The sequence below is a fragment of the Hirundo rustica genome, chromosome 1 (genome assembly GCF_015227805.2).
Source record: "Hirundo rustica isolate bHirRus1 chromosome 1, bHirRus1.pri.v3, whole genome shotgun sequence".
In the NCBI taxonomy this organism is placed as follows: Eukaryota; Metazoa; Chordata; class Aves; order Passeriformes; family Hirundinidae; genus Hirundo; species Hirundo rustica.
Genome location: NC_053450.1, coordinates 96,700,208 through 96,725,759, shown reverse-complemented (window position 1 = coordinate 96,725,759; position 25,552 = coordinate 96,700,208). Strand labels below are relative to the sequence as shown.

At 40.9% G+C, this 25,552-nt stretch overlaps 1 protein-coding gene across 3 annotated transcripts; it reads right to left on the bottom strand.

Moving 5' to 3' along the window:
• Positions 1–1,428: 1,428 nt before the first annotated feature.
• On the bottom strand, positions 1,429–22,272 carry ADNP2 (ADNP homeobox 2). Of its 3 annotated transcripts, none has more exons than XM_040078910.2 (5): positions 22,134–22,272; positions 16,827–16,987; positions 14,844–14,963; positions 9,655–9,744; positions 1,429–6,745 (listed from the first exon to the last, which is right to left on the bottom strand). In XM_040078910.2, exons 3-5 carry the CDS (start codon positions 14,949–14,951, stop codon positions 3,776–3,778), a joined length of 3,168 nt encoding a protein of 1,055 aa, XP_039934844.1. In that variant the 5' UTR covers positions 14,952–14,963; positions 16,827–16,987; positions 22,134–22,272; the 3' UTR covers positions 1,429–3,775. The 3 variants fall into 3 exon arrangements, with proteins under 3 accessions (XP_039934844.1, XP_039934853.1, XP_039934862.1); XM_040078919.2 differs by having other exon boundaries at positions 16,831–16,987; XM_040078928.2 differs by lacking the exon at positions 16,827–16,987 and having other exon boundaries at positions 22,134–22,233.
• Positions 22,273–25,552: the final 3,280 nt, after the last annotated feature.

Sequence of the window (25,552 nt, the reverse complement as noted above, 5' to 3'; positions counted from 1 at the left end):
TTTTTGGCGGGGGGCAGTTATTTGTTTGGGGGAATTTTGGGGGTGGGCATCCTCTTTGCTATTAGATTGCAACTTTTTTTTAATGTATCTGTACTTTCCTACTTAGCATCAAGTATCTTTCCCACAAAAAGGTGTCCAAAATCAAGTTTTCAAGTTTGAGAAATGTTTCAAAATGGCACAGCCTGCTGCAGTAGAATTATAGCTTTATAGATAATTTTGAGAACTGCACACCCAAAAATTATATTCAACAACTACCTGAATAAGCATCTGAGGTTTTCTGATTTTTAAACAATGAAGGGAAAAAAGTTTGATGCGATTGTGAAAGTACGTAGCATTCCACAAAGGAACACAATACTGAAAACCCACCACAAAGGTGTTTTGGTTATTGGTCCCATCCAAAATGTCAGTTTACCACACAATATTCACTTATCATGTGTATGTGGTAAGTTATCATGTATACAGACATAAGCATATACAGAAGAAACTGACCAATATAATAATAATAATAATAATAATAATAATAATAATAATAATAATCCTTCCTATTACATATTCAAGTAGTAAGTTATCACACTATTTCACAGGCAAAAAACTCAAGGCACCATAACAAAGTATTATTGCTCAAACATGGACACCTCTCCACACCAATGTATTTCAGAAGCAGAATACACTCAGATCTGGGGTTTTTTAGTCCCATATGAAACAAGCGCTTGCAACAATCATCCTGCAAGCCAACTTGCACTCTGCCCAAATGGCCTTCTTTCACAGTGGACCAGAGCTCCCTTCACACGCTTCAAGGACTTGAATTAGTAAAGTCTGCTGCAGAGGGCAGCTCCACTGTTTTCCCATTCCCATATCCAAGTAGTGCAAGGGATCACTGTCATTAGAGAAGTGCAGAGAGGCAATTACCACACTGCCCATGTGGAGCCCAAAGCAGGGGCAGCAGTGTCTTTCCTAACACTTTCTATCTGAATGACTTCACCTGTGAAAAACCTACAGCAAAAAGCCTGATTAAGTCAAAGCCACTGATTTTTAACTTAGCTGTTTTTAAGCTCCTTGGCTTTCCTGAAAACCATACTGAATTCTCAGTCACCATCTTCACATCTCAAAATTCATCGGGTTTTTATTTCTACAGTACCTACTTAACAAGAGCACAAGCATTTAGTGATAGCAAATTAGTACCAAGATTTAGGAATATCAGTCTCTAGGAAAAAACACAGTTATCAATATTTGAGATAATACATACTTACTATAATGCACTAAGATCTACGTGGAGCATCTAGATCCAAGTTCTACATCTTACTTTCTCTTACTTTCCTCTTGTCTCTTTCAACAGCCATTTTGAACCAAAAGAAACATTCACAGGAAGTTCTCTGAATGTATTAAGAGGAAATAGGATAGGCAATCATTTGCACACACATCTAAGAAGAAAGTTAAGAATCTGGTTTTATTTTAAAATATGAAATCAAAATCCAATAAATAAAATGTTTAACATCAACACTGGACCCTGTAGGAAAACTCTGGTAAGACTGAATTGTTCCCCTGGTCCCCCAACCACAGATGAACCATGAAGTTACATCCCAGCTCCCCACAGCCACACTGTTCTCTCTACAATCCTTCCCCATTCACGGCAAGCCTTCCCCAGATGCACACTGCCAAACACCCCCAAGCTGGAGTCTCACCAGTACCAGCAGTACTGCCCTAAAGATGACAGGGCTCACAGGGGAGAGGCTGTAAGAGCAAGAGTAAATACCTCCATTTCAGGACTTCTAGAGAGCATCCCTCTTCCCCAAAGCCCTCTGAAGGTTTCATGAACTGTGTGCTATGGCCAAGTATATTTTATTTTTTTAATTTTTAACAAGCTATGAGGCTATAAGAACACAGAGTTTCTTAATTATTCTGGGGTGATTACTGATCCCATATAGTTTATGCTTGTTTAACACTGCTATTAAATTACTAGGTTTTTCCAAATAGCATGTTCTCTTTAAGTAACTGTATGTTACATATACCTTAAAACTCTTTGAGGCAATCAATAAGAAAATACTAAGATTTTATCCAAAATATAACTCCAAACACCTTGTAGAACCTCAGTCAGGAAGTCGCCAAATTCTGCTAAAAACATGACGCCCTTTCAGGAACAGCAATAAAACATTCTGTATCTGCTTTAAAAATTATAGGACAGGGCAAAAGTCAACACACTACCTTAAAAAATAGAAATAAGCTTGGGCATATTACCCTTTCCTTCTAACACTGGCACAAGTGAACTCTATTTTTTTCTTCTTAGAAAGGAGGGTGGGGAGAGCAGGATGAAGAGGAGGAAATAAAACCAATGCTTCTTACAGGTTATTTATTCTTTAACTGGCTGTTGATATTGGAGGCAGTCTCTGACAAGCCAGACAAAAACAAGGATATCCAAAAAGGACAGTACTCAATAAACTGAAACCCCGATGTGGCCACCAGCTTGTGCTTCAACTCAAGTGAACGTTCCCAACAGCTTTTCTGTAATCTGCAACAGAGATGTTGGTCCATACTCAAGGTAAGTCTGTTTGGGTTTTATACTACTGTGATGCTCTCTGTAGGCCAACAAGAACCAATCACTACATGAATATCATTGGCTCAGGTACCCAACAGTTTAAAGTCTTGATGCTACCACTCCATCCAGGTTCAGTCTGTACCATTTCTGACCCAAGGGACTTCAAGCTGGGGATCTAATTTGCTGGGGAGTAGGCTCTGCTCAGTTACTACCTCATAAAACAGCAATTTAAAATGTCAGATTTTTCAACAAATTTGGGTGATACTTGGCTTCTACATATAAGTGACGAGCACAGAGGTCATATACTCCACATATCAAAGCAATTTGACACTCTCCAAAGCAGCTTGGTTTTTCGAAAAAGGCAATAAACAAATGCTGCTGCCAAGGTTTGAACAATAGGTAAACAACCAGGGTTCAACACCAAATGAAAGGGATAAACACTTCTGGTTAGCAAGATCTATTTAACAGATAACACAACCATTTCAAGTCAGCTCACTGTAATACTTCAATGGGCACCCAAAAGACCCTCAGTCCTCACCATATTAATACTCAGTGGAACTACAGATCACCAGACTTAACTGGAACAGCTATCCTGACTGAGAAAAAAAACCACCATGCCATGTATTTCACTGCTACCAGTGCACTGGGAGTTTGAAAGGGCAATGGATGTAATGGTCGCAATCACTTCTTCAGTACATAAACCAGAGAGAGGTCAAAAATATCAGGACTTAAAAATACAAATAATCAAATACATCTTTTTCACATAGTTTACCTTGTTATTTTAACCAACATTACACATTTTATTACTCAGAAAAGATAACACCACAGAGAAAATAAAATAAAATATAATGAAATAAAATAAAATAAAATTTGGTTTTAACAAGCACAAGAGTTTTTACATGGTGGTATAAAAAATGTAATGGAGGGGAAGAAAAAGAAATGGAACTGGAACAAAACCAAACCAAACCAAAAAAACCCCCCCAAAAAACCAAACAAACTAAAAAAACACTACCCCTGGGAAGGTAAAAAGCTAAAACAATTTCCACATGTTTAAATATTAAGGTTTTAGCTTTTAAAATACACAACTACGTGTGCCCTTCACAATAACACAAGTGAACAATACTTTTTGTATTACTGCACCCTTCAACAGGCCAGTCTACAAATTAAAGCAAACAATATAAGGAACTGCTAAATTGTAAGTATGCAATTATGGATTGCTTTTAGCTGTTATAAAAGGCTGGGTTACATATCCAATGGTCCATCTTTTAAATTCAAACTGTGCTTAATGTTTTTTAGTTCAGACATACTGAAACCCATCAGCACAGATGGTTTGTGACGTTTTATCGCCTTTAAGCATGTATTCCTCATTTTTCCAAAGAATGATATAACATCAATTTTCCATGCATATAGCAGCAAGGAAAGTAATTCCACCTCTTTTTTAGAAGGATATGGCCTCTTGTGAAAGTAGTCTGACAAAAACTGTTTCTGTGCCTCATATGAATTGTGATCATACTGATTAGGATCAACCGCTAGAAAGCAGAGATCCTCACTAGAAGGAAGCTTCCTCATCTCAGTCCTGATTTTTTGTCTTTTGAAAGGCACTACACCTGAATTCACTTCATTCTCTTGAGACAGAGCTATGCCAGTATTTAAGCTCAGAGGCTGCTGTTCCTTATTCCGTTGATCTTCTGCAACAAAGCAGGAATCTGATTGCTTTCTTTTCAGTACCACAGGAACATGTTTCTCACCATTCACAAACATCAGCTCTTTCCTCTCAGTGCGCTCAAGCTGCATCTTCAGGCTCGAGTTGGTGTCTTTGGGAGCACTTCTACAACGGAGCAAATGTACTGCAATAGCTGTCAGTGTCATATTTCCAGTGTACACACCACAACAGTGGATACACTTGAAAGCAGGAGAGTTTAAAATCGTATGCACAGTTGGCATTATATGATGCCTCTCTTTTAAATGCTTTTCATAGGTTTCTCTACCAGCAAACGTACCTAAGCAAAAGGGACAGGTAAACATTTTTCTGGTGCATCTCCTGTTCACTTGTGCTGTCTGAGGTTTCACTTTGATGTAAACAGGGACAAGAATTGTTGAACTTAGTCCAACAAACACTGCCAAATGTACTTCTCTTTCACCCATATCTTCATCCGGTAGCACTGTGTTGAAATCAAAGTGTGGAAACACAAGGCCACCCTGAGCATCATTAACTAACTGAATTCCTCTGTTGCTGTAACTTGCATGCAACTGCCTTATCCCATTGTGTGCAGTTTTGTCGTGCTCCACGAGACTTTTTAAGTCAAACAAAGTACCTGTGCAAAACAAGCAAGATAAGCCATGCATGAAGATATGCTTCATAATCTCTTCCTCACAGAGAAAACATTTACAAGCGCAACACCAGATCGCTGTTGCTGTCATCCTAAGAAAGGATGCACAAGCTGCAAGTTTGTGAGGTTCTGAGGTTTCTACTTTTACTTCACGTGGTTTGTGGGCCACCTCCATGTGCACCTCATAGACATTTGATGGGAAAAGCTCATTACAAACAGGGCAAGTCTTCCACTGCTTGGCCTGTCTGACAGCCTGGCTTGTTTCAGGAGCAGGTGGGGAGGCCTGTAAGGATACATTCTCAGAGGTCAGAACCACAGGAGGAGAGGGAGCATTGGTTGGTAACTGGGACAGCTGAGGCACTGACCCCGACTGCATGAGCTGGATAGGCACCTGTGGAGGTGTCACAGTTGCTACTCCACCACCAGGAGGTACAGGCAAAGTAACCGAGATGGGGGCCAGTGTGAAAGCAGGTACCCCATTAAGCTGCTTGCCAATGGGAATCAAGTGCCTCAGTATAGAGCCCGAAGCCACGAAAGTTGTGCTTTGAGAAACCGGAGGTTGAACTGGCTGATTTACTGGGATAACTGCTGGGGCAACAGGTTGATTAAGCTGAAGGAACCCAGGTCCAACAGGCTGTGTGACAGGAACCACCCCAGGGGCAACAGGCTGGTTAAGCTGGAGGACACCTGACCCAACTGTCTGCGTCACAGGAAGAACCCTGGGATCGACGGGTCTGTTCATGTTCTCAAGTGACTGGCTGACAGACAGAATTCCTGGAGCAACTGGCTGATTGATAGGGAGGACTCCTGGTGCAACTGATTGATTCACAGAGCCAACAGGTTGAGTAGCAGGAAGCGTTCCAGCTGGAACCGGACTGTTTATAGTACCAATGGGTTGATTAACAGGAAGGAGCGCAGGCCTGATGGGCTGGTTAAGAGGAAGAACCGCAGGGGCCACAGTTCTACTTATGGTCCCAACAGAATGATGAAGAGGGAGCCCATGAGAAACAATGACAGGCTGCGAAGGTGACGGCTGAATACCAAGGTTGTTCTGAGCCAAGGGAGGATTGCTGGGTACAAGAGCGACGTGTGAGGATGTAGCAGCAGGAGCACAGGTGGTTTGGGAGAGGCTGCCAGAGGCACTTAGGACGGTCACTGGTCGGACTGTGCTCTGAACTGCTTGTGTCTGCACCATGCTCTGGTTTTGATTATTCTGTGGAAATGCAACCTGGATGCAAGCTGGAGCTGTCACAGAACCTGCTGGGACAGCAGCAGGTCCTGCAGATGGAGCAGCCATTGCTACACCTGGGACAGGCTTTGGAGCAATATACATTTGTTTCACAAATCCAGGTTTCTTAATATGTTCTGAAATCAGAGATCGAAGTTTGTTCTCCAGGTCTCTGTGTGTTTCAGCTGTCAAGATATGGTACATTAAAGAATCTGGGCTGTTTGCAGGAGCATTACATTTTTTACAGTAGAACTCAACTGAATTTGGTGTACTCTCATCACATTTCTCGCCGAAATATACACTTAATAAGTTTTTAAAATGGTTCATCAGCACATGTTTCTTCATATTGTAATACAAGGTGTCTGTGAATTGACATTTTAGACATGTGAAGTTTATTATGTCACTCCTAAATTGTTTCATGCCATCCAAAATGCTGACTGTATAATTCTGTATTCGTTTATTAGATGAATGAAACATCCAGATGTGTTCTCTCACTACTTTGGGACGAGAAGAAAACGCACATTTTGGACAAGAAACCACCATCTCTTGGTCCATTTCATCCTCATGATAACGATGCAAGTGATTCTTGAAAGAAGTAAGCAATTTGGACGAGAACTTGCATAAGCTACAGCAGTATGGCTTTGCTCTGTATCTCTGCAAACAAAAGAAAAACATCCACTTAGAAATGCCAGTTCCTACTCACTGGTATTTGTTTAAATCTGCACTATCACCTGTCAAAAATGCCTTCACTGGATGTATAGCATGTATCTTCTCAGATTCTTCTGGTTTTGAAAAGCAGATTTAAAAATTACACACTTAAGGGGAGAAACATTTGTGCCTTTTCTGTTTCATTGTAACTTACTAAGAAGCCTTAAGTGAGTTTACTTCTACCCTAGCTCACAAGTTAATTCTAAAGCCTGCCTGTTTTTAAACACAGGAATCACAGAACAAGCCAGGAAGAATTTGTATTTCTACTTGTATGCACACAGAAGTTAAGCCTTAGGAATTAGGAATGCACCCCTTTTAATATGACACTTACAAAGCTTTTTTTAGCTCAGGGCAAGCTCCTATGCACTGCAGAAATAGAGGAAAGACAGAACAGGCTTTTTTTTTTTTCTGTATTTCAACAGCCTATTCTTCACTGAAAACTCTCCAGATGTACCTTCCCAGCAAAGCCATAAACAATTGATTTCTTTAAGAACATTCTTTTGGAGTCAAAATAGTATCAGAAAGTAGTAAAACCCCCTTTTATGATAAAGCAGCAATGTATTAACTCACATATACTGGGCATCCCATCACAGTAATTTTTTAGGAAACTTCCTCAAAAAAGCTCAGTATAGAGCATACACATTCTCCTCAGGAAAGCATTTTAACTGTTTAAGAACACATCTACCTTGCTCTAAGCAGTGGTTAGCTCCCTCAGTCATATGTCACATGACAGCACTGCTTTTCATATCCATATGAATATTATTTGTTCTTTCTGAAAAACTGGCAGCCCCATCAACTGTTTTTTCTGATCAACTTCCTAGGAAGTTAACTCTGACTCCTGCCAAAAACTACAGAATCAGTCACAACATCCATGCAACAAATCTGCACTCTCAAAAATCTAGTGGAATCTGTTTCCTCAGACATGTTTTTCACCTCACTGATTTCTGCTCTCGAGAAACAGAACCCAAAGGGAACAAGCTGTTCTGTCGCTACAGCAACTGGCCCAGTTAGATCACCCACATACTGACTGACACACCATGAAGAACAGTAACACAACACGCGAAGGCTTTTTTCATTGCCATGCAAAAAAAAACCCACCATGCAGGTTACAGTCAGCCATCAACAGACAGCCCAGACAGCCATGTACTAGCAGTACTAGGAGAGATTCCTGATGATAACCAAAATCTAAGCTCCAAATTCAAAAGACTGGGCCAGACAATGCCACTGGCTGGCTAAGGTGACAAAGAAGCACACTGAATTATCTTCTATTTATACCCTTTAGGTGTCTAATCTCAGCAGCTAATAAATAGTAACAAAGCAAATTAAGAGACACATCAGTCTTGAAGTATCCCACCTGGAGAAAGGCCACTGACACTAATGAACTAATGAAGCACACAGAACATTACTAGAAGATATGCCTCACTACCTCTGAAAGAGTAAAATGACCAAAAAAAAAAAAATTCCAAACAATTCAATTTCAGCAGAACAGAAGCATGTGGAAGTATGCTGCTTTGATACTCTATGAAACAGAGCTCTTCCACACAAACACATTACAAACCATTCCACCAGCATGTTCTCCTTGCCTGCTCATCTGCTTTTTCTGTTCCTAAGTGCTACCACAGTCTACAATGGCGTGCCAGTTTTATAGAAAATGTGACAAGAATTACAAGCTACTCAGGAAAAATAAAGCATCTTGGAGACTGACCAACACAGTCTTCAACTGTAAAAATGGAATCCAAAAGGCTTATTAGAGACTTTGTTTTTGTGGTAAACTCAGTCAGTCCTCCTTCATAGAACATAGTAACACTTTCTGTTGCGTAGTTCCACACTCCCCACAACCTAGATTCATGCAGAAAGACAGGACAGCCTCCAAAAACCAACGTTCTTCCAGAATTGTTAATGTCTCCCTAAAAATAGTACGAACAGTGGAAACCACCAACTTTACTTACATAGACATCTTCTCTAGCCTACTGAGTTTACAGGAGGAAAGAATTAATTTTCCCCTCATGGCAACAACTTTGGAATAGAACATCCTGAAGGACCAACTTCTTTTCTCCCAAAGCTAGGCAGCATGGTATGCGAATGACATACACTAATAAACCAAAATAGTTTGAAGACAACAGATAGGCACAAAGTTAGCATCCAAAAGACACAGTTTGGCAAATATGTTCCACAGCAACGTATTATCAACTCCACCCTCAATTTCATTCACAGGTGTTCTGTAAGGAGGCAATGAGGGGCCCGAAGACTCTTCAGCAAGACTCGACAAGTCTACCTTTTTTTCTGGACATACTCCTCTGCTCTATACACAGCATCTTAGAAACTTGCTACTATATACAATCATAGAATTGTTCACCTCAATCCTGCTGCTCTTGTAGAGTCCAGCTATACAGAACTAAAAGCTGTTTCACAAACACAAATTTAACCAGAAAGTTTTCCACTGACACCCCATACCAAGCCACAAATAATAATTTCATCTTAATCTGCTTGCATCTACACAATCAAATTTTCACCCTTCCAATGAAACAGGAGCCATGGTGTACACAAGACCATGCTAAGACTATATATTAGGTTAGGCTAAAAAGGCAGAACATTAGTGTGACATCTTAAACACTGATGTTCAGGGTTGTATCCTTAAAGTCTACAAATGGTAACTGAAGTCCCCATAACAAGCTGCATTACAGGGAAAAACAAGCAGGAAATGTAAGATTATTCCCTGACTAACAGCACTTAGAAAACAAATATTAAAGCTATTTTTTTCATAAAAAATCCTGCATTCCAATTTCTAAAAACTGTGAAATTCAGCAACTCTACATGACACATTCACCCAGAATTTGTGTCACAAACATACGTACCTTCCGTCTGCCCACAGGCTCCCAAGGAGAGACATCACTCCATGAAGTGTTACAAAAGTAGTTTTCACCTGCATCAAAACTTTTAAGATTCTAAAAGTAAAATAAAAACAAGAAATTAAACAAGGCTTTTGCAGTCTTTTCTGAATATAAAGAATTTCTCAATAGGAATTAAGGAAAAAGAAAAAAAAGAAAAACCCACACAAAGAGAGGACGCTTGGAAGTCCCAAAACTCTGTTAAAAGAAATTACTTCTTTAGCCATCTTTGATTTATTTTACCTCAAATATTTGTTCATGACTGCCTGGTAACAGAGTAGGAATTGCGAACATTTCATAGTTACTGAAAATAATATAGGGAGTGAAAATATTTACACTTGAATTCCACTGCTTCCAGCCAAATTCACAGTGAACACTCAAAGTATTTTCCCTCTCTACCTTCCTCCTCCCTCACTGGTAATATTTCACTGCTTAATTTCATTTATTAACTTACCACTACCATTTACTTTGCAACAGGTTTTAGTATTAAATATGCATAGCATTGTTATACTTTTAACTTGTATCATGGGTTGGCACAGTTTTGTCTTCTGGTTATAGAGAAACGTAAAATGTTTTTCCTCGCCATGACCGTGGAGTGGTTTGGGGGGGGAGGACAGGGACCTATCAAAAAGCTAGCAAAGATATTGGCAGCTAGGTTGACTAATAAAGAATGTCAATGTGACTTTGGAAAAGGACATTTAAAACTAATCTGTAGCAGATCGGTCTCTCTCTCGCTTTGGAATCAGCAATGAGGTAACATTGTGGGAGGTGGGCTGGCCCAGGTCGGGCCCTGCTGCGCCTCTGGGCAGCCGGGCCGGGCCAGGCCCGGCCAGGCCTCTGAGGGCCGCTGCCCGCATGGGGAGGGCCTGGGCCGGCTGAGCCCCTTTCCCCTGCTTGCCGGCAGGGAAGAGGGGCGGCTGCAGTTTGGCAGCGCTGACCACGTGCTCAGGACCACGGCAGAAGGGCCCATGGGCTTAATCGCCGCTGGCAGCAGAGAAAGCAAGCCTGCAGCTTCCTAACAACTTTAAACTGAGCCGCCCTGCATGAGACTGAAGGGTGGAAAAAAGGACATCTACCAGCTTCCTCCATCAGCACAGCTTTGCATTTTCTTCAGCCTCATGCAGCCCGGGGCCTGCATTGGACCCTTGCAGGCCCGGGCAGATTTAACCCTTTCCTAGCAACATGGAACTTTTAAAGCAAAACTCTTCCTTGAGAGAAAGAAGAAAGAAAACAGAGGGTACACAGAACAAACACTAAATGAAGTCAGTAGAATAGAAGTGAAAGAACTAATAATATTGGAATAGGATTGAAGAAGTGGACATTCTTAACTGGACTTCTCTAAGGTAAACTATGGAGAAATGGACTGCTTTGTAGCATTTTAGTGTTGCTGGGGAGAATGCTAATTATGATCAAAATTGAGGACTGAAGTAATTGAGACTGATTTGAGAACCTTAAAGCCCCCACTCCTGGGTCAAAAGGAGGTCTCAGCCTTTGAGACAAAGATGATCTTAGACTAGAAGAAGTACTTGTAAATAGTACCCCAGACACACTGAGAAGCTTTGCTGACAGACCATCACAGTCTGCGAAAACTTCGGGCGGCAGCAGATGCGTGACATTAAGAGCACTGGACTATTTCGTCTTATGACAAACATCTTCATAAAAGATCTTAGACTCTTCTCCTAAAGTAATGAGTGATTATGTCTAAATAGTGAAACTGACTGAAAATCTCAAGTTGTGTCTTTCCATGTTGTTCAATAAGAAAGTTAATAGTTTGTAAGAGGAGAGAAATGTGTTTTAAAGTGTCATTCTGTTTTAGTTTAGGTTTTCTTTTTCTCAACTTTTTTCATTCTTTTAGTGTGTGTTAGTAAAACTATTTTTGTTCATTTTTAAGCTTAAGCCTACTTAGTTTTTTCTCCTAATCTCTCCCTCCCACAGAAAAAGAATAAATACTAAAACCCCTCTACAATTTGCAAAACCAAAACACATTCACAGAAGCTGATTTCCAAGAGCTACTTTTCCTAAAGCTGCAAAAGCAACAATATTACGGTGTCTGCATCACCTGCGTCAGGGAAAGCAACTGTCCTTACAGCCTTCTTCTAATTAATCCCATCAGAGCAGTTCACATCCCTCAAGTCAAAGACAGCTGCTATCCCAAAAATACTAAGTTCATCTCCAGATTTCTAAGACCCACACATATTTAAACACAAACTAAATGGGACCAAAGGAAAAAAAATTTAAAAAACCCACACAACAAAACCAAAAAAAAACCACCCCCAAAAAACCAAACCAACCCACCAAACTAGATGCCTGTTTACTGGGCATTTCTGAAGACCCTAAACTAAATTAAACAGCACACCAGAATGCCTTGAATGAAACCAGGCTACAAATCCAGGCTTTACCCACAGAAAACTTGCATCTCTTCTCCCCTCACATTCTTCCCTTTCACAAATCCCTCTTCACTAAAAACTCTGTAGATACTCAGAGAAGGCATGATTTCCACCTCTGCACCAAAGCCCACTGCAACAGCAGAAGCAGATAATAAATAGCATTTAAGATCAGATAACCTTACAAAAGGAGTGGAATTCATAAATCTAATAGTTCGTGTAATGTGAAATTTAGCAGTAACACAATATAGTCAGCAACAAGGAGAAACAAAGCTTCAACAGTCAAACAAATACAGAATCCTATTTAATGCAGGCTATGTCTACACTAGGCTCTTGTCCATTTGCACCACGCAAATATGAGCATTCCCGTGTGTTCAGCCGATTACAGTAAACCAGAATATCATGCCAGTGATAATCTGATTTTAATTTAACTATTCAAGAATGCAGCTGTGTCTGCAACATGCTGTCCAGCTTTTCAACTGTCAAGTATGCTAAGAGAATCCAGAAAAGCTCAGGGCAGTAATAAACAAATCCCTTGCAATCTAATCAACACCTAGACACTGAATGAGTCATGTATTTTCCCTTCAACCAATCCTAAAAAAACCACCCAAACAAACAAAAAACCTACACAAAAACCAAAAACAACAACAACAAAAAACACAAAAACAAACAAAACCACACAAAAACTCTAGGAATCTCAGGACTCTTCCATGGAACAAGAGAAATCCAAGAACTTTAAGAGAACTTTTTTTGATAGAGAAAATGGAGACTTGAGATTTACTAAAACTTTTTCAGCTTAACATGCTGGAGTGAATTACATGCTGTTAAAAAAGGCTTCTTAAAGTTTATGGCTTATCTGTTCTGGTTTTGGTTTGAGAGACAGGCTCCTGCACTTAAAACACCAAATTCCCACAAGTCAAACACACAAAATACACATAATTATGTCTAGATAATTTTGCTGAAACTGCTATGTCCTACAGAGGAATATCTACTAATAACCATTCTTATCAATACAATTAGTCAGTGGTGCAAATGGCTGTTGTGAACACTTGCTTTAAACAGAGATCCACTCATCAGTTATGCCCTTCCAACATTTCTCACTTCCAGGAGGGGACGAAAACCAAAGAAGAGAAAGTTAACAAGAAAGGAACAAAGCCATCCGAGAAGCCTGACTAATCCTGACGCATAATAGATATTTTTAAGTTGAAGAGAAAAACATTTTTAAACTAAGAACTGTTCTCCCCTCCATATTAAAACTATCACTGTTTTCCATAACAAAACCACAAAAAGCTGAGTGTTTAAACAATGACACAATCATAGAACAGAATCATGGAATGGATTGGGTTGGAAAGGACCCTACAGATCATCTAGTTCCAGCTTCCTCACTATGGGCAGGGATGCCACCCTCTATGAGGGAGAATTATTTGCCAGAAAAAGGTAATACAGTATTTTTGGCCCAAATCTCAAAGAAGTTTTTCCACAGTGGAAATGTCTGCCCAGTCTCCCACCACCACCAGTTATTAAAAATGAAGCTAAACCAACTAAATGCTTATTATATGTACCCACAAAACCCAACCAAATACAAAACAACTTTTTACTTATTTACCATTGAAGTCTATGCAACAATCAAAGAGATACAAGCAATTTCATAGTAAAAACCTGTCACCATCAAAACATTCCAACTTCAAATGGTCAAGACAAACCCAGCTTCTGGCTAGAAGTGTGATTACAGAACAGTATTAACAAAACAAAAACAGCAAGTAAATGGAAATTACTAGATATTATATTTTTCCTTGAGCTATTATCACATTTAGATATATACAACACTGTTCAACTGCAATAACAAAGTGTTCCAAAATCAGTTATGCATGTAGTCTTGAATTATCTTTTTTCCAATTACTTACAGAGTTGCAGAAAGAAATCGCCACAAAAGACACAACAATACCCTTATAGAGTGTTAAACCTACTTTAGTATTGCCATACAGAAGCAATCAATCTCTTGACTTTGGTCAACATCCAGTTGTGAATACACTCAACAGCAAAAAAAAAAAAAAAGCACCTGTGCAGCAGCTCACTGAAATACACTGTTGTTAAGAAATGGAGTTACATTGCTGTGTTTGCACCTTTTCTGGTACAAGGATTGCCAATCTGACAGTGTGCATTCTTCCTGACTGATGCACAGAATTTTCTTCTGAAAGTGGCAACAGTGCTACTAGGTTTATCTTAATTGCCCCAGTACACCTGCATAGACTTTTTAAGATGCAGAACAAACTAAAACTCAGTAAGACCATTTTGGTACTTTTCATCTGCCACAAAGTTTAAAGGCTTATTCGTTTTCAGAAATGCTGATGATTTGTATGTCCCCTCAGAAGGTTGCCCTTGATATGTGATGGGATGTCTTTGAGGAGACTCAAGTCCTCATCTGCTTGAAATTTTAAAAGAATTGAAAAAAGTTACTGCATAGCACACAAATAACAACTCATTAGTCTGTGGTATTTTTTCCTGAAGCTGTATTGTTTCCTTTAGTAGAAACATTACTAAGAGAATATGCGTCACCATCCATGACACATCTTTTTAAGAAATACACCCTCTTGCACTGTTATATACTAACACACTAAATTCCTGTCCTCATTATGAGCAGTCAGTAATGAGTAACCCCTGAAGTAAGGACCCCCCCCAAAAGATCTATGGAGCATCATATATACAACAGAAAGTGAAATATTGTCAGGAGTTTACATTTCAGATTGGTTTACACTCTTTCAAATGCTTTACCTTCAACAATTGCCTGCAGCTGTCAAGCCCAAGATCCACAAGAATGTCCTTCACCTTTTTTCGAGCCTTCCTTATATTATCAAGGTTTTGAACAGGAATTTGAAACATTTTGCACTTTTCCTGGGGAGAAAAAAAAAAAACCAACAACCAAAAGATAAAGAAAAAAAAGAAAAAAAATTAAGAGGAGAAAAAAAAATTACTAAAAAAAAGGAAGAAATACTTGAACACAGGCATTTGCATTTAACAGTGTTAAAATAAGAATTAAAATCTGAAAAGTCATAGAATGGAAATATTTCGGTTAGAAAAGACCTCTAAGATCATTGAGTCCAAACATTAACCCACCACAGTCAGTGCACCATTAATTATGACTCTCATTTGCACCTATGTGTCTTTTAAATGCCTCCAGGAATGGGGACTGAAGTATTTCCCTTGCCAGCACATTCTAGCACTTGGCAACCTTTTTTCTGAAGAAGTTTCTCCTAATATCCAATTTAAACCTCCCCTGATGCAACTTGCTCTCAACTGTTACTTGGCGGAAGAGACCAACCCCCAACAGGCTACACTCTCCTTTCAGATAGTTGTAGAGAGTGATAAGGTCTCCAGCCTCCTTTGCTCCAGGCTAAACACCCCCAGCTTCCTCAGTCACTCCTCACTGGACTTGTGTTCCAGACCCTTCCCCAGCTTCACTGCCCTTCTCTGAACTTATTCCAGCTCCTCAATGTCCCTCCTGTACTGAGGGACACAAATTTGGATACAGGACTTGAGGTAAGGCGTCACCAGTGCCGAGTGCAGGGTCGATCACTGCCCCAGTCCTGCTGGACACACTATGGCTGATATGGGCCAGGATGCCATTTCTTAAATATGAAAACCCAAAATTCTTAAGCCAAAGAAGTGGGCTCATGAATATTTCCCAGCTTGACTGATTTTAAAGGAAACAGAATCTAATGTGGGGGACAAAAAATCCTTTATATTTTTCTTTCATCTACAGAAAATTCCAAACTTTTCTATCAGATCTCCTTGTATCTACATGGCAGAAACACTGCTTTTGTAGAGTTCTTGTAAAAGAACACGAACACCAGAATTTTGTTAAGTTCTATTCAGAAAATAACTATCATTATCATTCAGGAAGGAGAAATTCAACACCTTTCAACTTGAATGTTAGCATCAAGATGAGAAGTCTCTGATAATTTTGTAATTTTGTTTGCTGTCATGGATGTACATGCTTAAAATATGACTGCTAGTAAAATCTAGATTTCCTGCAGAATTTTGTACTTTTGTAAACTTGTAAGGTATCCCCACAGGCTCAGCTTTAGAAAAATATCAGCCTTTGTCAACTCCTTCCTAGATTACAGCAAGATGCAATTTAGACTGAGCTTTAAGAAACTACAATGGACACAGAATGCAAAACCTAACCCTAAGCCTGCACTGAAAAAGATCATGGGAAGCTTCTCCAGTATTTGGTGTTTATATAGCTGACAGAGGATCCAGGAGCATTTACAGCACCTTAGTCCCTACTGCTAAACATCCATCCAGGACACGCTTGAACAGTAAAAAGAAAAAAATAGAAATAAAGGAAATCCCCAGACAGTACTTCAGCAGGGACAGTCTGAAATGTCTTGAAAAGCTGTACTTTACCAAAAAAAGAAAGCTTCTTTCCAACACAAAAGCTCTACTTTGAATCATAAGACCTTCATGCAATAGTTGCAAAATTCACTTCCACACAAGAAATCAGCTACAAGCTAAGCCTCAAACTCCCCCCCAAAAACAAAACAAAAAAAACACACACAAAAAAACCACAAACCAAAAAAAACAACCAACCAACCAACCAACCAACCAACAAAACAAAAAACAAAAAACAAAAAAAAAACCACACCCCACCAACTGTATTAAAAAATGTTCTGGTCCGTATGTAACCCCCTTAAACCTTAATTTATGTACAAACATGCAAGTGAAGGGGTTATAATTCAAATTCAAACAACTCACATACTATTCTTCGCTTCTTCTCCCCCAAAAGGAAAGATGTGTAGAAAGAAATGGAGAGGGAACCCCATTTGACAGATGCTAGTCTTGTTTTCTAATGGTTTTTATCACCAAGATGTCCAGAAGACATTCTGATACCATTGGGGTGGGTGTAGAACAGGAACCTATAAAGAATGAAGTAAGTTAGAGTAACTGGTTTGGCATTGTCTCAAAATGCAATGCGCAAGTTGACATAAAATACTCTTTTCAAAGTGAAGTCCACCAGGAATTCTCAGTCTCTTAGTTAAAGCTTCAAGATCAGTCTCTCTGTGACAACAGGTTATGCACATCAACCCCACATTCCAGCGCAACTAACAACAGAGCTGACTGGACACCACCATGGCCAGATCACCCAGAAGATGTGGTTCAATACATTAGATTCCACTGGAAACAGTTCCTCCATCTCAGGCTTTCAACTTATAAACAGATGCTACTGAAGAAGGTGAAGCATGCATTTGTTGAGGAGTGTCTAGTTCATAAATAAGAAACAGTCTACAAGGTGCAGTATGCAACATTCATGGACCTCAACAGTTTTCTTAACCAGTAATCATTCTGAAATTATTAATGCAGGAGAAAGAATGAAATAAAATTATTCATCATGAAATGATTATTCTAGGAGAAAGAAAAACACACCAAAACCCCCACCACAACAGAAAAAACCTGAATATAAATTATTTTCCAGTTTTCAAGCAATTGGTCTTCAATCCAAAGGCCACCACATGCAATCATGTGCAGTGTTACTCAGCAGGTATTTAAACAACCTTCCTGGAAGGAAGGATCCTAAAGGATCTCACACCAGAATCCAAAGAATGACAGAACAGTGTGGGTTGGAATGGACCTTAAAGACATTCTAGTTCCAGACCACCTCCCATGGGCAGAGACACGTCCCACTAGATCGGGTTGCTCAAAGCCCCATCCAAACAGACCTTGAACATTTCCAGGGATGGGGCATCCACAGCTTCTCTGGAAAAACTCTGACAGTGCCTCACCACCCTCACAGTTAAGAATCTCTTCCTAATATCTAATCTAAATCCACCCTCTTGGAGTCTCTCTATCCATTAAACCAGCACAGCACCACCATAAAGGTGACAAAAGATCAACCTTCCAAGCTTATTCCCTCAAGCACTCAGTTTAATTTCTTGATTATTATGCAGTTTATTATCCACATTTTCATATTAATAATTTATTTTTCTTATATTTTAGACATTCTTCTAGCTTTAGTTTGCACTTTGGTTCCACACATTTGTTGGTCCATGTTCCATTCTTAACCAGCAAATTCAACATGAAAGGACTACAGTAAAACTGAACTAGGGTTACCAAGAGTCTTGATCATTTTATCGTGCTGCCTATCTAAAAGACAAAAATTTATCCTTCATTGCTTTTAATAGTTGTTTCCAAAAAAAACTGATAATCCACTGAGTTTTCAGACTCAGTGCCATTTCATAAACAGAAGCAATGCAAGTTTTTAACAAAATAAAAGAATAATTTTAGCAGCTGATGTCTCAAATTCAGTTCTGAGAAGGCCATTCAATTCTTGCTCAGGCATTTTAGCCATCAAGCCATTCCTGCACTTGTTGCTTGTTCAGGTAACATCTCCATAATGATATACACAGTGGAGCTTTATTAAACACTAAAGGTGCCATGCGTTTCTACATTTGTTATCATAGATTGTAACAGCCAACTAACAACATTTGGCTTTTCAAAGATCACAAATGCAACTCTCCCCTTCCAAAACCACTGCAGTACTAGCCTAAAAGACAGTAACAGTCTGCACAGTATCTAAGTAGTCAAAGACACCATCTTACAAACTATCTTTTACTATCATTTCTCTGCATTAAAAAATGCAAAAACACTAACACTGCACCTCTTCAAAGTGAGAAGTCATCACAAAATGCCAAATTCCTATTCATTCTACTTCTTAGAACCATTCTCATTCACCTTGGAAGGAGCCTCCAGAGGACCAGTCCAGCTTCCTTTAAGCAGGCTCAACCATTAGTTGCAGCCAGGGCACTCTGCTTTGGCCTGTCAGGTTTGGCAGCCTCCCTGGGCAACCCCCTCCAGTGACAGACTGTGTTCACACTGAGAGGTTCTCTTCTTACATGAAATCTGCACCACTCCTTTGTGTTCCTACAGGAAGAAGGCATTTGCAAGCAACTTAAAATTGAGTTGGTATGGAGCTGGCACAAGGAATATGCACACATGTGCCCTCAATAGGCATGCAAATACTTCTAGCAAAATCCAGTCAACTAGATAATCAGGCATTTCTAGAGTTTTCAGGAAAAGAGGCATGTTAGAAGATCCACAGAGAAAATGGCTGTAATGTAACCCTTTTGGACACCAGATAATCCGTACGGAAGCAAGATCTCCTGATGTGTTCCTAAGTGGCTAGCCTTCTCTAGTCTGTTGCTCAAAGAACTATTTTTAGAAGGGAAATTATGGAAGACTTATGGACCTTTGTCCTTTCGTAGTATCCACCTTGGAAATTGAATTATTCTTAGATTCAACTTTTATCTAGTAACTGCCATTAGTAACTGAGAAAGATATTTTTGTAAAGACTTTGATCTTTTTAAAAGGTTTGTACCTTTTATAGGACCTTTATAAAAGTTTATAGGTTTGGAACACTTGGGTTGGAGTATTTTGAAGGTCTGCTTACCACCTTGTATTTCAGTGGTTATCAGAACTTACAAGCACTGATAAAGAATTATTTTCATGATAGTAAACTCATTAGAGGTTGACAATTCAGTATTAGTTCAGAAAACAAGAAAAACTGCTTCACTCCTCAAAGCGGAATGAAAGCATGTAATCTATTTCTAATACAACGAACAAGAACACTGGATGGCAGAAAGCAGCTAAGAGGACAGGCGCACTAAGAAACTCCTTAGGAGAATGCGAATTTGGCTTGGCAATGTCACATTTCACCCTCATCAATTTTGTTTTGTTTCTGATAAGCTTACAAGTCCTCTAAGAAATCACACCTAAGTATGTGCTCAACTACCCATTACATAGTCAGTTCAACTTCCTGGACTCTTATCTCTGCCTTCTGAAAGAGATCTACAGAAATCTACCAGATTTACAAGTACGTCAGCACCATCAAAGCCTATCCAACCTATGGAGGGAGAGAGAAGTAAGCTTCCAAAGAAAAAAAGTTGAAAAGTTGGTTAGAATGGATGCTATTCTTGTTCATTGTTTAATCTGTTGCAATTTAAAATATATTTTAATAAAATTTATGAAGAGCAGTTCTGATCAATAAAGTTGTTCCTCCTTGTAGTCATATATTCAAATTTCTATCCAAGGGCAACTTAACAGAAATCTCAGTAACAGAAAAATTTAACTCTACTTTGTACAGCTATATCAGAAACCTCTGGGCATTTCAAATCACAGATCTCTTAGAGTCACAATAATTCTGCTCTTTTCACAGTTATAAATCACATATCTGTTAAAAAGGTCATCTTGCCCAACACCAAGATTCCCATCATTCAACAGCTGCTAAAACAATGAAGATCTTCATCTATGTGATGACATAGATGAAGATGCAGCACAACAACCTGCATCTTACCTAAAAAAATCAAAGCAAATTTATTTCACTAACTTCAGCTACTGTGGTTTAAAAAACTATTGTAATTGCTCATGAACACACAATGAAGTTCCTGCTATCCAAGACTGGTGAGAAGAGACAAAGTGACACTACCATGAAGGGAAACTACCATTTAAATTCATGGAGCCTTCCTAATGCACTAACTCACACAATGCTTTGACTCTTTTGGAAGTCCCTTCCAGGCATTGGCCAGAACCTGAACCCAGCAGGGTTCCAAGTTCATCCCAGGTGATGTAAGCATCTGCACGGAGCCCACGCAGATCCTGCAAAATCTGTCAGCAGCATATCTATGTGAGCAGAAGAGTCACACCCCGAGCACAGCTATTCCAGGAAGAATTCCACTGCATTTGTGCTGCAATCATCACCTCGGCATGACCCCAAAACTTTGCACTTTACATATGCACAGTCCACAGCATAAATAATCCAAAACCCTAATAAGAAAGGGGACAGAACTGAAAACCGCCACCCCAGCGCTGCGCAACCAGTTTCAGAAAGACTAAAGTGTTCAACCACAAACCAGCCCCACCAGCACTCAGTAAGACTTAGCTCAAATCCAGGAGTTCTCAATGGAAAAACATAAGGCATGACAAAACTGTGTGCACTCCTAGTTGCTAAAGATTTGCTGTAATTTGTGCGGGATGTTCCTTTTTACAAAACTTCCATTAAACAAACCACAGAAATTATTACAGCTTATGCTATACAACGTACCTTATTATAAGTCTTATTACAGCTTATCATATACTTTATTTCTTATCCAGTTCCTCTAAATATTGTGCTAAAGAAATTCCCTTTTTTAAATCAAAATTAAAGAGAAAGTTTATTAAGAGGAGCACTACGATTTCTAGAACATAGATCCAATATCCCAAGAATCTTTTTAAGTATTTCATTACAGCTCTTTACAATTGTTTTTACAAACACAGAAAACTGCTAAGGGCAACAACCAATTCTTCCCGAGTAATTTACCCGTCAGAATTTTATCAGCTGAAAGTGAGTTGTTCATAACTCTGACAGCACAGGACTCTGAACCGCTGCACGAGTCGTCAGACACGTATCTTTTATTCCGTTTACAAACCAGGACAACTGGAACTCCTCATTATCTGCTCTCGACCACAAAGCAAGTGCACTCAAATGGTTTTCATGGATTGCATTGTGTGGGTTGTGTTTGTTTACATTACCCATAAACTTCTGTCCTAAACGTATGAATTGTTGAGGCACCACAAGGATATTCAACGTAATTTTGCATCCCATTAACTGCAATTCCATTAACTTATTCCATTAATTGGTGATGAAGCGCTGGAGTGTGCCATTCCTGCCCATGCTACAGTTTGCTACGGACTGTTTCAAATTAAAACAATTAATTAATAGTAATTAAAATTATCCATCCACCGACTTCAAAGCCAGCTATTAAGCTGAAGTGCGACCTGGAATTAAGTAACCAACACTCAAGAAGCGCGGTAATAACGAACTGTCCCCAGCCCGCAGCGGCGGCGAGGCAGCGGGGGAGCGCCCCCGCGTAAAACGCCTCATCCGATGGGGCCGGGCCGGGCCGGACCCGACCCGCCCCGCGCCGTCCCTCCCCTCGACCGTGGGGACGCCGCTTCCAGCTCGCGACGCCCACCGAAAGCGCGTAGCCACCACGGCGTTCGCCGCCCTCCGCCCCGCCCCGCTGCACGTACCCAGCCGGGCTGCAGAGGGAACCTCCGCCGCTGCTGCTCCTTCTGCTGCTTTTGCTCCCGCTCCTCCTCCTCCTCTTTCTGCGGCCGCCACCACCCGCCGCTCACGGCTCCGGCTCTGCCCCCGGCGCTGACCCCGGAGCTGCCGCCGTTCCCGCGGTCCCGCCCCGCGGCCCCGCCTCCCAGCCCGGCCCCGCTCAGTGCGTGCCCGGGCACCCCGCGCACGCCTCGCCCAGGGCTCGAGTCTCTTAACGCCTGCCGCCCGCGCTGCCGCCCGCACGGCATCAACCACCAGAAAGAGAAAATGGCGCTTGATCTGGCAGAGGAAGTGACGTCGGGACTCATTTGCATGCCAGGTGGCCAGCCAATGGGGAGAGACTCGGCCAGCGCTCCCATTGGCTCCCCGGGTGGGATGGGCGGGGCTAAGGGCGGGGCGTCAGTTTGGGGCGGGGCCCAGCCTGAGCTCACCTGCACCCCTGCACACCTCTAAGGGGCAGCACTGAGCACTCTCGCGAGAGTTGCGATGTCACCCCAGGGAGGAGCCTGATGACACCATGCCCATCACATGAGGTTGCCACGTGACCACTCAGCCCTGGGCTGCATGGGCTGCATGGGTGGAGCTATATTTGCATGTGCTGTATTCTGGAGGCTCCACCCACCCCCACTGGCCAATGGGCCAAGGCAAGGCTTGGCAGGAAGGCTCCCCATTGGTGGCACTCCTGTGGGCGGGGCTCACATACCTTGGTGCCGTGGTGGGGCTAGGCCAGGGTGGCTGGACCTGGGACAGCAGGGGCGCGAGATATGTCCTGGGCATGGGGCCCCTTTGGCAACACCATGCAGGAGTGTGGCACTGCCACACCCATGATGCTGGAAGGCTCTGAGGTGTGATGGAAGACACATCCCTGCGAGCTCTGTCCGCTAATTCAGTTCTTGCTCTTCCCATGTTGGCAGATGGTTTCTGTTGGACACAAGATGCAAACAGAGCCAATCCCCTGTGCGGACAGGCAACAACCATACCACAAGTACCAAGACAAGTGGCTCTCCACCACCAAGACCCCTAGTGCAGTCATGCCGCCAGAGCTGGCAGGAGGATAGTCATAGCAAAAAGCTATATAGGACCATGCTGGATCCCATCTTTGGCACATCAGGACCTTCTCTCTGCATCCCTACCATCTTCCTGGCACAGCTCTCAGTCTTCCCCACAAGGTTGACCTGACTTTGCTCAGGCCATTCAAAAAGGCTTCACAAACTAATGACTTCAGCTAAGATTCCAAAGTGTTCCCTATGTGAGTGAAGCAGTCATCAATGGAAGCCAAGAGAGATTTTGCCATGGGCCTGGGCAGCTGTGCAATTCAGCTGTTGGTCTACACACAGCTCACATGCAGGTCAATGTGTTGGCCAGAGCACTCAACGTCTGTGAAGGCCGCAGCAGCAAACTTACTGGTATCTTCTCAAAAAGTAATGCAAATCAAACCCTTACTTTGGCAGAAAAGTTTTGTTTTGTTTTGTTTTGTTTTGTTTTGTTTTGTTTTGTTTTGTTTTGTTTTGTTTCAGCAGTGGCCACAAAATTTATTTACCTTTGTAGTCAACAGTCCAATAAGTATATTGAAATGCAAATGGTTCTTTTTTTTTTTTCCTGTTAGTAAGTTTGTTAGCCATGTATTTTCATCACCAGTGTATACAGAGTAAGGCTGCAGATAAAAGCATTTACAGAAAAAAGGTGTCACCATCCATGAAAGATAAACTATCCATAGTAGATGGACCACAATATAAAAAATTGTTGCTAAACAGGGCAAGGAGGGATATGTCCCACTTAATTTCTAATTGTAGCATTTAAAATAAAGGTATTAACTTCTGTCTAATAATTTATAAAATAAAATAATTGAACATGTCTCTGCCAGTAAGAAAATGCCCAATGACTCCCACATAACAACATAAGACTTCCATTGCTACAGACCCAATAATTGCAAAGTGTTTCAAATAATGTGTGTGTTAAAGAGATTAAGTGAAAGGATAAGAGAAAACATTTGTGAAAGGATCTTTCATGGCTGACCATTCCAGCAAAACTGTGGGATATGTCCGCATTTGCACAGAACCCCAGGATGTTTGAGGTGGGAAAGGACCTCAGGAGGCTATGTGGTCCAACCCCACACTCCCAAGCAGGGCCACCTAGAGACAGTTGTCCAGGGTTGTGTCCAGATGACTTTTGAGATCAACCAAAAGTGTTTTCTATTAGGTGGTAAAAATGGGAGCTACTATATAAAGGGGGCAAATTAAATGTACCCACATAATAAATTTAATTGTAAATCTGTTACCTGTTTATCGCCAGCTGCTGAATCCTGCGGTGTGCTCAGCAAAATTGGGTCATGTTTCAATCAGGTAGAGTCAGAAACACAATGTGAAGAGCAAACAAGTTTGAAAATCAGGTTTGCTTAGATAAAAGTAATAGCTTCCATCAAATCCAATGGATTAGTCATTTTCTTTGGGAATGTATTTGAAGATTAGTACTTCTCCAGCTAGAGGTCATTAAGAATTTGGTGAATGTAACTTTGCTGTCATATGAGAGTAAAATATTTGTTTAGGTACCTTATCAGGTTACATTTAAGAGTAACATATTAAGTAGTATTTTTGCTTATGCTTTTGGGCAGTTCAGGTCAGGAGGAAGTGACAGCACCAAGAGACTGCTTTGGCAGGTCACAGTGACTTGTGAGTGCCTTAGCTCTGTCATCCCCATCCTATGCGTGAAATTCAGTTTCAGCTCTTCCCATTAGCTGTCTCCAAGCAGAACAGTGGGAGCAAAGAGCACCCACCTGCAGATGTACAGCCAACAGCTGGATTGGCAAAAGGGACTTCTCAGAGTCTATAGGAGAATCAGGAGGATTAACTTTTATAGCTGCCTTCCAGATCCCAGAGTAAGATCCCAAACCAGTACTGGCCTAGATGACTCCTTTGAGGAAATGCAAGAGGATGGAGGGGAGCTCTGTCTTTTTTTCAGGGATTTGCAGCCAATCCCTTCAACTCTCCGGTACATTTTCTACATCAACTCATATTAATTTAATGTCCTTTTGCTTTTGAAGAAGATGCTGCAGCACACACTGGTCTCAGTGATCATCTTTAAAACTGCCTGATGAACATATTCATTGGTCCATTCTAGATGTTTAAGGATTAATGTAATTGCTTTACACTCTCTCTTCCCAACAAGCAGAAGTTGCAAGGTCTCCCTTTGCATAGTCTGTATGTTTAATTTGCCAGAAAAAGGTGTTTCATTGCTTATTGTAGTGTTGCCATGATTCTGGAGAAGCAGAAGACCTTGGAAGGGTTTACAAAGGAGTCATGCCAAGCCTCCCATTGCAACTCCACTCTTCTACTCCCTGCAGGAAACTCATACACACAGGTTCCTATTCACTTACCCAGCCTTTCTC

Coding starts and splice junctions, on each gene's coding strand:
- ADNP2 (XM_040078910.2), bottom strand. CDS start 14,951: ATGTTTCAAATTCCTGTTCAAAACCTTGATAATATAAGGAAGGCTCGA. Junction 9,745..14,843: donor GCTGCAGGCAATTGTTGAAG/GTAAAGCATTTG, acceptor TTTTACTTTTAG/AATCTTAAAAGTTTTGATGC. Junction 6,746..9,654: donor AGCCTGTGGGCAGACGGAAG/GTACGTATGTTT, acceptor TTTTGTTTGCAG/AGATACAGAGCAAAGCCATA.